We start from the raw sequence: 12,913 nt of genomic DNA, 5'->3' as shown, positions 1-12,913 counted from the left end.
GTCTGTGTGTGACTATAAGTGGCTGTGTATATGTGTCTATAAGTGTGTGTGTGTGCATAATTGTGTTTGTGTACGTATGTGTGTCTATAAGTGTGTGTGTGTGCATAATTGTGTGTGTGTACGTATGTGTGTCTATAAGTGTGTGTGTGTGCATAATTGTGTGTGTGTACGTATGTGTGTCTATAAGTGTGTGTGTGTGCATAATTGTGTGTGTGTACGTATGTGTGTCTATAAGTGTGTGTGTGTGCATAATTGTGTGTGTGTACGTATGTGTGTCTATAAGTGTGTGTGTGTGCATAATTGTGTGTGTGTACGTATGTGTGTCCATAAGTGTGTGTATGTGTGTGTCCATAAGTGTGTGTATGTGTGTGTCCATAAGAGTGTGTGTGTGTGTGTCCATAAGAGTGTGTGTGTGTGTGCATAAGTGTTTGTGTGTGTGTGTGTGTGTGTGTGTGTGTGTGTGTGTGTGTGTGTGTGTGTGTGTGTGTGTGTGTGTGTGTGTGTGTGTGTGTGTGTGTGTGTGTGTGTGTGTGTGTGTGTGTGTGTGTGTGTGTGTGTGTGTGTGTGCGGGTGTGTGTGTGTATAACTGTGTGTGTGTGTGTGTGTGTGTGTGTGTGTGTGTGTGTGTGTGTGTGTGTGTGTGTGTGTATGTGTGTGTATGTGTGTGTGTGTGTGTGTGTGTGTGTGTGTGTATGTGTGTGTCCATAAGTGTGTGTGAGTGTGTGTGTGTGTGTGTGTGTGTGTGTGTGTGTGTGTGTGTGTGTGTGTGTGTGTGTGTGTGTGTGTGTGTGTGTGTGTGTGTGTGTGTGTGTGTGTGTGTGTGTGTGTGTGTGTGTTTGCATAAGTGTTTGTGTGTTTGACTGGATGAATTAGATCCATGTCACATGATCCGTTTTGTATTGTAGGAAATAGCAGAAGCTTTACAAAATAAAATCCTTTGATTTTACCGAAACTTGACTAGATTTCTTTCACAGGAACAGTTGTGATAGGATGTGATAATTTACATACGGGCCAACAGATATGCATCTTGAGAGGGAAGACTGTAATCTGCCTAGCGGTTAGAGTGTTTGGCTAGTAACCAAAATGTCACTGGTTCAAATCCCTGAGATGACAAGGTGTAAAATCTGTTGATGTCCCTTTGAGCAAAAGCACTTAACCCTTAATTGCTCCTGTAAGTCGCTCTGGATAAGAGTGTCTGCTAAATTATTTAAACGTAAAGCTACAGTTGAAGTCAGAAGTTTAAATAAACCTTAGCCAAATACATTAAACTCAGTTTTTCACAATTCCTGACATTTAATCCAAGTAAAAATTCCCCGTCTTAGGTCAGTTAGGATCACCACTTTATTTTAAGAATGTGAAATGTCAGAATACTAGTAGAAAGAACGATTCATTTCAGCTTTTATTTCTTTCATCACATTTCCAGTGGGTCAAAAGTTTACATACACTCAATTAGTATTTGGTAGCGTTGCCTTTAAACTGTTTAACTTGAGTCAAATGTTTCGGGTAGCCTTCCACAAGCTTCCCACAATAAGTTGGGTGAATTTTGGTCCATTCCTCCTGACAGAGCTGGTGTAACTGAGTCAGGTTTGTAGGCCTCCTTGCTCACACATGCATTTTCAGTTCTGCCCACACATTTTCTATAGGATTGAGGTCAGGGCTTTGTGATGGCCACTCCAATACCTTGACTTTGTTGTCCTTAAGCCATTTTGCCACAACTTTGGAAGTATGCTTGGGGTCATTGTCCATTTGGAAGACCCATTTGCGACCAAGCTTTAACTTCCTGACTGATGTCTTGAGATGTTGCTTCAATATATCCACATAATTTTCCTTCCTCACGATGCCATCTATTTTGTGAAGTACACCAGTCTCTCCTGCAGCAAATCACCCCCACAACATGATGCTGCCACCCCCGTGCTTCACGGTTGGGGTGGTGTTCTTCAGCTTGCAAGCATTCCCCTTTTTCCTCCAAACATAACGATGGTAATTATGGCCAAACAGTTCTATTTTTGTTTCATCTGACCAGAGGACATTTCTCCAAAAAGTGCAATCTTTGTCCCCATGTGCAGTTGCAAACCGTAATCTGGCTTTTTTTATGGCGGTTTTGGAGCAGCGGCTTCTTCCTTGCTGAGCGGCTTTTGAGGTTATGTCGATATAGGACTCGTTTTACTGTGGATATAGATATTTTTTTGCCCGTTTCCTCCAGCTTCTTCACAGGGTCCTTTGCTGTTGTTCTGGGATTGATTTGCACTTTTCGCACCAAAGTACGTTCATCTCCAGGAGACAGAACGTGTCTCCTTCCTGAGAGGTACGACGGCTGTGTGGACCCATGGTGTTTATACTTGCGTACTATTGTTTGTACAGATGAACGTGGTACCTTCAGGTGTTTGGAAATTGCTCCCAAGGATGAACCAGACTTGTGGAGGTCTACCATTTTTTTCTGAGGTCTTGGCTGATATATTTAGATTTTCCCATGATGTCAAGCAAAGAGTCACTGAGTTTGAAGGTAGGCCTTGAAATACATCCACAGGTACACCTCCAATTGACTAAAATGATGTCAATTAGCCTATCAGAAGCTTCTAAAGCCATGACATAATTTTCTGGAATTTTCCAAGCTGTTTAAAGGCATAGTTAACTTAGTGTATGTAAACTTCTGACCCACTGGAATTGTGATACAGCGAATTATAAGTGAAATAATCTGTCTGTAAACAATTGTTGGAAAAAATTACTGGTGTCATGCACAAAGTAGATGTCCTAACCGACTTGCCAAAACTATAGTTTGTTAACAAGAAATTTGTGGCGTGGTTGAAAAAACGAGTTTTAATGACTCCAACCTAAGTGTATGTAAACTTCCGACTTCAAATGTATCTTGTAATGTGAAGATCCACAACAAGTAGCGAATTGGGAATAAAAATGTCTCATTGCATTTGCATAAACAGTGAATAAACATTTCCCTGTATGCCATAGTGAATGGGATGGTGAATGAAATGCTGTGGCATTGGAGCACGAAAACATTTGAAGGAACAAATAGAAAATAGAAAAACTGGCAGTTGGTTGAAACAATATATTTGTTATACAATGCTGGTGAACAACCCCATTATGGTATAAATAAAGCTACAACTAATGTCTTCAACACAGTGGCTTGTTGACTACGTCTTACAGCTCTCCCACCTAGCTTCTAATGGGGTTAAACAGTTCAACTAAGCTCATGAGTCATTTTTCAGATATATTCTTCAATGATTAAAGCCCCAAAACAGTGATTAAAGCCTTAAAACAATGATTGAACCCTAAAAACAATGATTTAAGCCTAAAAACACAGATTAAAGGCAAAAAAACAATGATTAAAGCCTAAAAACTTTTGATTAAAGCCTAAAAAAACTATGATTAAAGTCTAAACGGATGTTTGATTCCCAGGTTGGCTCCTTAACATCTTGGTGGACACGGGTGTTAAATCAGGCAGATCAACCAGCCTAGTGGTTAGAGCATCGGGCCAGTAACCAGAAGGTTGCTGGATCAAATCCCCGAGCTGACAAGGTAAAAATCTGCCGTTCTGCCCCTGTGCAAGGCAGTTAAACCCACTGTCCCCTTGGTGCCGTGGATGTCGATTAAGGCAGCCCCCCCCCGCATCTCTCTGATACAGAGTGGTTGGATTAAATGCGGAAGACACAACTAGGTATTTGCCTTTACCAGAGACAGCTGTCAGCACAATAATGCGCTATGCCAGGAGAGAGTTAGCGCTCACAATGAGGAGACTAAGCTTGTGTCCCAAATGGAACCCTATTCCCTATATAGTGCACTACTTTAGACCAGAGGCCTATGGAACCCTATTCCCTATATAGTACACTACTTTAGACCAGAGCCCTATGGAACCCTATTCCCTACATAGTGCACTACTTTAGACCGGAACCCTATTCCCTACATAGTGCACTACTTTAGACCAGAGCCCTATGGAACCCTATTCCCTACATAGTGCACTACTTTAGACCAGAGCCCTATGGAACCCTATTCCCTACATAGTGCACTACTTTAGACCAGAGCCCTATGGAACCCTATTCCCTACATAGTGCACTACTTTTGACCAGAGCCCTATAGAACCCTATTCCCTACATAGTGCACTACTTTTGACCGGGACCCATTAGGGAATAGTTTGCCATTTGGGATACACAGGCGTTGGAACTAACTTGTGCATTCTGAGATCATATGCGTCAGTACAGCACAGCAACAGGTCGTGTCTGACGCTTAACCTTGCACCATTCCATCTCTGATAGGGAGGAACACGCCGAATTGATTACAACTTGAACTATCAAAGGAGACCGTCAGATGGACACATTGTCTACCTAGTCAACCGGTATGTGCATTTGGATGAGCACCGTATTCCCTTCTCGCTCGGCAGCTTGGAACAACTATTGATTCTTGCACATGCTCAGTGAGAGCCTCCTGCTGGCGGTACCTGCAGTAATGGTAACAGCTAGGGTTGTTACCATAGAGAATGGTAACAGCTAGGGTTGTTAACTATAGAGAATGGTAACAGCTAGGGTTGTTACCATAGCGAATGGTAACAGATAGGGTTGTTACCATAGAGAATGGTAACAGATAGGGTTGTTACCATAGAGAATGGTAACAGATAGGGTTGTTACCATAGAGAATGGTAACAGCTAGAGTTGTTACCATAGCGAATGGTAACAGCTAGAGTGGTTAACCATAGAGAATGGTAACAGCTAGGGTTGTTACCATAGAGAATGGTAACTGCTAGGGTTGTTAACCATAGAGAATGGTAACAGCTAGGGTTGTTACCATAGCAAATGGTAACTGCTAGGGTTGTTAACCATAGAGAATGGTAACAGCTAGGGTTATTACCATAGAGAATGGTAACAGCTAGGTTTATTACCATAGAGAATGGTAACAGCTAGGGTTGTTAACCATAGAGAATGGTAACAGCTAGGGTTGTTACCATAGAGAATGGTAACAGCTAGGGTTGTTACCATAGAGAATGGTAACAGCTAGGGTTGTTACCATAGAGAATGGTAACAGCTAGGGTTGTTACCATAGCAAATGGTAACTGCTAGGGTTGTTAACCATAGAGAATGGTAACAGCTAGGGTAATTACCATAGAGAATGGTAACAGCTAGGTTTATTACCATAGAGAATGGTAACAGCTAGGGTTGTTAACCATAGAGAATGGTAACAGATAGGTTTGTTACCATAGAGAATGGTAACAGCTAGGGTTGTTACCATAGAGAATGGTAACAGCTAGGGTTGTTACCATAGAGAATGGTAACAGCTAGGGTTGTTACCATAGAGAATGGTAACAGCTAGGGTTGTTAACCATAGAGAATGGTAACAGCCAGGGTTGTTACCATAGAGAATGGTAACAGCTAGGGTTGTTACCATAGAGAATGGTAACAGATAGGTTTGTTACCATAGAGAATGGTAACAGCTAGGGTTGTTACCATAGCGAATGGTAACAGCTAGAGTGGTTAACCATAGAGAATGGTAACAGCTAGGGTTGTTACCATAGAGAATGGTAACAGCTAGGGTTGTTACCATAGAGAATGGTAACAGATAGGTTTGTTACCATAGAGAATGGTAACAGCTAGGGTTGTTAATCATAGAGAATGGTAACAGCTAGGGTTGTTACCATAGAGAATGGTAACAGCTAGGTTTGTTAACCATAGAGAATGGTAACAGCTAGGGTTGTTACCATAGAGAATGGTAACAGCTAGGGTTGTTACCATAGAGAATGGTAACAGATAGGGTTGTTACCATAGCGAATGGTAACAGCTAGGGTTGTTACCATAGAGAATGGTAACAGCTAGGTTTGTTACCATAGAGAATGGTAACAGCTAGGTTTGTTACCATAGAGAATGGTAACAGTTAGGGTTGTTAACCATAGAGAATGGTAACAGCTAGGTTTGTTACCATAGAGAATGGTAACAGTTAGGGTTGTTAACCATAGAGAATGGTAACAGCTAGGGTTGTTACCATACAGATCTGTTTAAATGAAGTATTCTAATTCCCAAATCTATCGTTGTCCCTGATCACCATGGAAACGGTAAAATGCCATGATCATTTTTCCAGCGGGCAAAGCGTCATACATGTCCATCCACTCTATTGAGAATCCAGAAGTACTTAATCTCCCTCTGTGATGTTGTGTCTCTGAGGTAAAGGTCACAGACCTCAGGAGAGAGATATGATCTGTTTGCCTGCCTGCCTGCCTGCCTGCCTGTCTGCCTGTCTGTCTGTCTGTCTGTCTGTCTGTCTGTCTGTCTGTCTGTCTGTCTGTCTGCCTGCCTGCCTGCCTGCCTGCCTGCCTGTCTGTCTGTCTGTCTGCCTGCCTGTCTGTCTGTCTGTCTGTCTGTCTGTCTGTCTGTCTGTCTGTCTGTCTGTCTGTAAATGTAAAAAGGAAATGTACCCCAACCAGAAGCCATGGACTACAGGCACCATCTGCACTGAGCTAAAGGCTAGAGCTGCCGCTTTCAAGGAGAGGGACCCTAACCCAGAAGCACATAAGAAATCCCAATATGCCCTCCGACGAACCATAAAACAGGAAAAGCGTAAATACAGGACTAAGGTCGAGTCGTACTACACCGGCTCTAATGCTCGTTGGATGTGGCAGGGCCTGCAAACCATTACAGACTACAAAGGGAAGCACAGCCGAGAGCTGCCCAGTGACACGAGAAATGTCCTCTGGTCGGATGAAACAAAAATAGAACTGTTTGGCCATAATGACCATCGTTATGTTTGGAGTAAAAAGGGGGATGCTTGCAAGCCGAGGAACACCACCCCAACCGTTAAGCACGGGGGTGGCAGCATCATGTTGTGGGGGTGATTTGCTGCAGGAGAGACTGGTGTACTTCACAAAATAGATGGCATCATGAGGAAGGAAAATTATGTGGATATATTGAAGCAACATCTCAAGACATCAGTCAGGAAGTTAAAGCTTGGTCGCAAATGGGTCTTCCAAATGGACAATGACCCCAAGCATACTTCCAAAGTTGTGGCAAAATGGCTTAAGGACAACAAAGTCAAGGTATTGGAGTGGCCATCACAAAGCCCTGACCTCAATCCTAAAGAAAATGTGTGGGCAGAACTGAAAAAGCGTGAAGGCCTACAAACCTGACTCAGTTACACCAGCTGTGTCAGGAGGAATGGACCAAAATTCACCGAACTTATTGTGGGAAGCTTGTGGAAGTCTACCCGAAACATTTGACCCAAGTTAAACAATTTAAATGCAATGCTACCAAATAATAATTGAGTGTATGTAAACTTCTGACCCACTGGGAATGTGATGAAAGAAATAAAAGCTGAAATAAATCATTCTCTCTACTATTATTCTGACATTTCACATTCTTAAAATAAAGTGGTGATCCTAACTGACCTAAAACAGGGAATTTTTTACTAGGATTAAATGTCAGGAATTGTGAAAAACTGAGTTGAAATGTATTTGGCTAAGATGTATGTAAACTTCCGACTTCAACTGTACACACTACCTCAACTAACCGGTGCCCCCGCACACTGACTCCAGCACCCCCCTGAATATATTGTTATTTTTTACAGCTGCTCTTTAATTACTTGTTACTTTTATTTCTTATTCTTATCCATATTTTTTTTAAACTGCATTGTTGGTTAGAGGCTCGTAAGTCAGCATTTCACTGTAAGGTCTACTACACCTGTTGTATTCAGCATTTCATTGTTAGGTCTACTGCACCTGTTGTATTCAGCATTTCACTGTGAGGTCTACTACACCTGTTGTATTCAGCATTTCACTGTAAGGTCTACCTACACCTGTTGTATTCAGGATTTCACTGTAAGGTCTACTACACCTGTTGTATTCAGCATTTCACTGTAAGGTCTACCTACACCTGTTGTATTCAGCATTTCACTGTGAGGTCTACTACACCTGTTGTATTCAGCATTTCACTGTGAGGTCTACTACACTTGTTGTATTCAGCATTTCACTGTAAGGTCTACTACACCTGTTGTATTCAGCATTTCACTGTGAGGTCTACTACACCTGTTGTATTCAGCATTTCACTGTAAGGTCTACTACACCTGTTGTATTCAGCATTTCACTGTGAGGTCTACTACACCTGTTGTATTCAGCATTTCACTGTAAGGTCTACTAAACCTGTTGTATTCAGCATTTCACTGTGAGGTCTACTACACCTGTTGTATTCAGCATTTCACTGTGAGGTCTACTACACCTGTTGTATTCAGCATTTCACTGTGAGGTCTACTACACCTGTTGTATTCAGCATTTCACTGTGAGGTCTACTACACCTGTTGTATTCAGCATTTCACTGTAAGGTCTACTAAACCTGTTGTATTCAGCATTTCACTGCGAGGTCTACTACACCTGTTGTATTCAGCATTTCACTGTGAGGTCTACTACACCTGTTGTATTCAGCATTTCACTGTGAGGTCTACTACACCTGTTGTATTCAGCATTTCACTGTGAGGTCTACTACACCTGTTGTATTCGGCATTTCACTGTAAGGTCTACTACACCTGTTGTATTCAGCATTTCACCGAGGTCTACTACACCTGTTGTATTCAGTATTTCACTGTGAGGTCTACTACACCTGTTGTTTTCAGCATTTCACTGTAAGGTCTACTAAACCTGTTGTATTCAGCATTTCACTGTGAGGTCTACACCTGTTGTATTCAGCATTTCACTGTGAGGTCTACTAAACCTGTTGTATTCAGCATTTCACTGTAAGGTCTACTACACCTGTTGTATTCAGCATTTCACTGTAAGGTCTACTACACCTGTTGTATTCAATATTTCACTTTAAGGTCTACTACACCTGTTGTATTCAGCATTTCACTGTAAGGTCTACTAAACCTGTTGTATTCAGCATTTCACTGTGAGGTCTACTACACCTGTTGTATTCAGCATTTCACTGTAAGGTCTACTAAACCTGTTGTATTCAGCATTTCACTGTAAGGTCTACTACACCTGTTGTATTCAGCATTTCATTGTAAGGTCTACTACACCTGTTGTATTCAGCATTTCACTGTGAGGTCTACTACACCTGTTGAATTCAGCATTTCACTGTAAGGTCTACTACACCTGTTGTATTCAGCATTTCACTGTAAGGTCTACTACACCTGTTGTATTCAGCATTTCACTGTAAGGTCTACTACACCTGTTGTATTCAGCATTTCACTGTGAGGTCTAATACACCTGTTGTATTCAGCATTTCACTTTAAGGTCTACTACACCTGTTGTATTCAGCATTTCACTGTAAGGTCTACTACACCTGTTGAATTCAGCATTTCACTGTGAGGTCTACTACACCTGTTGTATTCAGCATTTCACTGCAAGGTCTACTACACCTGTTGTATTCAGCATTTCACTGTAAGGTCTACTACACCTGTTGTATTCAGCATTTCACTGTAAGGTCTACTACACCTGTTGTATTCAGCATTTCACTGTGAGGTCTACTACACCTGTTGTATTCAGCATTTCACTGTAAGGTCTACACCTGTTGTATTCAGCATTTCACTTTAAGGTCTACTACACCTGTTTTATTCAGCATTTCACTGTAAGGTCTACTAAACCTGTTGTATTCAGCATTTCACTGTGAGGTCTACTACACCTGTTGTATTCAGCATTTCACTGTAAGGTCTACTACACCTGTTGTATTCAGCATTTCACTTTAAGGTCTACTACACCTGTTTTATTCAGCATTTCACTGTGAGGTCTACTACACCTGTTGTATTCAGCATTTCACTGTGAGGTCTACTATACCTGTTGTATTCAGCATTTCACTGTAAGGTCTACTACAACTGTTGTATTCAGCATTTCACTGTAAGGTCTACTACACCTGTTGTATTCAGCATTTCACTGTAAGGTCTACTACACCTGTTGTATTCAGCATTTCATTGTAAGGTCTACTACACCTGTTGTATTCAGCATTTCACTGTAAGGTCTACTACACCTGTTGTATTCAGCATTTCACTGTAAGGTCTACTACACCTGTTGTATTCAGCATTTCACTGTAAGGTCTACTACACCTGTTTTATTCAGCATTTCACTGTAAGGTCTACTAAACCTGTTGTATTCAGCATTTCACTGTGAGGTCTACTACACCTGTTGTATTCAGCATTTCACTGTAAGGTCTACTACACCTGTTGTATTCAGCATTTCACTTTAAGGTCTACTACACCTGTTTTATTCAGCATTTCACTGTGAGGTCTACTACACCTGTTGTATTCAGCATTTCACTGTGAGGTCTACTATACCTGTTGTATTCAGCATTTCACTGTAAGGTCTACTACAACTGTTGTATTCAGCATTTCACTGTAAGGTCTACTACACCTGTTGTATTCAGCATTTCACTGTAAGGTCTACTACACCTGTTGTATTCAGCATTTCATTGTAAGGTCTACTACACCTGTTGTATTCAGCATTTCACTGTAAGGTCTACTACACCTGTTGTATTCAGCATTTCACTGTAAGGTCTACTACACCTGTTGTATTCAGCATTTCACTGTAAGGTCTACTACACCTGTTGTATTCAGCATTTCACTGTAAGGTCTACTACACCTGTTGTATTCAGCATTTCACTGTAAGGTCTACTACACCTGTTGTATTCAGCATTTCACTGTAAGGTCTACTAAACCTGTTGTATTCAGCATTTCACTGTGAGGTCTACTACACCTGTTGTATTCAGCATTTCACTGTAAGGTCTACTACATCTGTTATATTCGGCGCACGTGACTAATTTGATTTGATTTGATCTTCAGAGAGGACAGACCTGATGTGGACAGTAAAGTGTAGGAAAACAGGGCTTCTACAAAGCCCTTTACAAGATCAAGTAGATGAAGAACATTCTGTTGTTGCACCAATTTAAAGGTCCAATGCAGCCCTTTTCGTCTCAATATCAAATCATTTCAATTAAGTAGCTTACAGCTTACAATTAAGTAGCTTACAGTGATTGATTTTCAGTTAAAATTATTTATTCATTTTTAATTAAAAATTTGCTTCTTAGCGAAGAGCAATTTTCAAGCTAGAATTTAGCTAGGATTGTCTGGGAGTAGTCTGAGTGGGGAGGGGAAAACAGAAAACGAACTGTTATTGGCAGAGAGGTTGGAACTCTCTTTCTTATTGGTCTATTAACTAATTTACCACCTGGTGATGTCACCAAAACAGGCTGGAATTTCCAGGCAGTCTTTTCAAACAGCCTTTACACTAAAAGGACATTAGCATAATTTTCACAATTTCACAGCATTATTCCAACTTTATAATGCGGATATAGAAGTAAAACACACGACAGTCATGTTCTTGACTACACTGGGCCTTTAAAGGTCAAACGAGGATAAACCACAGTGATTAAATTACAGGATACACAGACAACATCAGGGATATTCATCATGCTGGAGGTCAGTCATACACAGCGCCACACACTCAAAAAAGGTCAAACGAGGCCTACTGAGCTGTAGTATAGTGGTTATAAGAGGATCAGCTATGGTGACTACATTACAGGATACATAAGGGATACGCTGGAGGTTTTAAGAACGTCCATAGGGACCGGACGGTTTCTGGGTTCCAGGTTTGAAAATGTACAGTATTGCGAAAATGCTTTAACAAACCCTCAGACTGTGTCCTTCTGAGAGTAAAACCAAGACGATGTATTCACTGGAAAGAGGATTCATCCAAAATGACATTTAACTGCATTATATTACTATCCAGTGTCCCAAACGCACGTCACTGTTCAAGTACATTAGGAGTTGATCTCAGAACACAGAACCAAATCGTGTCTAGCTAGTTTGATTTACCTCTGTGGGCAGAAGATTTATGTTATTAAATAGGTTAAGAAGGAGTTAGCTATTGTACCTGGCAACACGCGTAGATCTGCATCACTGCCGGTGCGGGCGCTGCCAGGGTTGTCTGCCAGGCAGCGGTAGGTGGCAGAGTCTGGTGGCTGGACTTTGCTAACCTGGAGCGATCCAGACGGCAGTACCACCACTCTGCTCTCTGGTGTTAAGGTGAGGGGCAGGTCCTCTCTGTTCTTCTGCCAGCGTACCACGGGCATCGGATCCCCAGTCACCTCACAGCGCAGCAGAGCCGTGTCACCCAGGTAGGAGGACACGGACTCTGTAGGGACCACGAGCTTCAACGGACCTGCGGAGAGAGAGAGAGAGACAGTGGGTTAGACACTGACTCTGTAGGGACCACGAGCTTCAACGGACCTGGGGAGAGAGAGGATAGATACAAAGGATTAGATACGGACTCTGTAGGGACCACTACTGTAGCTTCAGGGGACCCAAGGACAGGGCTGTTAGGAGTAATCACTGATATGAAAATAGTACAGGGGAGAGGAGAGAGGAGAGGAGAGGAGAGGAGAGGAGAGGAGAGGAGAGGAGAGGAGAGGAGAGGAGAGGAGAGGAGAGGAGAGGAGAACGATAGGAGTGGAGAGAGGGGTGAGCTGAGGAGAAAGTTAAGAGTAGAGAAGAGAGAAGAGAGAGGAGAGAGAAGAAGATAATAGTGGAGAGAGGGGTGAGTTGAGGAGAAAGTTAAGAGTAGAGGAGAGGAGAGGGGAAATAGGAATGGAGAGAGGAGAGCGGGGAGAGGAGAGAGATAGGAGTGGAGAGAGGGGATAGGAGAGAGATTGGAGTGGAGAGAGGAGAGAGGAGAGAGAGATAGGAGTGGAGAGAGGGGAGAGGAGAGAGGAGAGAGATTGGAGAGGAGAGAGATAGGAGTGGAGAGAGGGGAGAGATAGGAGTGGAGAGAGATAGGAGTGGAGAGAGGGGAGAGATAGGAGTGGAGAGAGGAGACTGTATAGTTTAGATGAACAGAGAGTTACAATCAACCACAGATCACATTACTATTTTCCATCTCTCTCCTCAGTGCAGGAACATGGTATGAGGAACATAATGAGGGACACAAATTAGTCCAATCATTCCTCAT

At 42.2% G+C, this 12,913-nt stretch overlaps 1 protein-coding gene across 1 annotated transcript in view; it reads right to left on the bottom strand.

Moving 5' to 3' along the window:
* Positions 1-12,137, bottom strand: part of LOC129833650 (netrin receptor DCC-like) — a gene marked incomplete at its 5' end in the record, with an annotated part of 322,538 nt that extends 310,401 nt beyond the window's left edge. Inside the window, one exon of the mRNA XM_055898366.1 lies at positions 11,840-12,137. Coding sequence (XP_055754341.1) covers positions 11,840-12,137 — 298 coding nt within the window. The remainder of the gene's footprint in view (positions 1-11,839) is intronic.
* Positions 12,138-12,913: the final 776 nt, after the last annotated feature.

The sequence above is a fragment of the Salvelinus fontinalis genome, chromosome 2 (genome assembly GCF_029448725.1).
Source record: "Salvelinus fontinalis isolate EN_2023a chromosome 2, ASM2944872v1, whole genome shotgun sequence".
NCBI classification, from domain to species: Eukaryota; Metazoa; Chordata; class Actinopteri; order Salmoniformes; family Salmonidae; genus Salvelinus; species Salvelinus fontinalis.
This window is presented reverse-complemented; position numbering and strand designations above follow the sequence as displayed.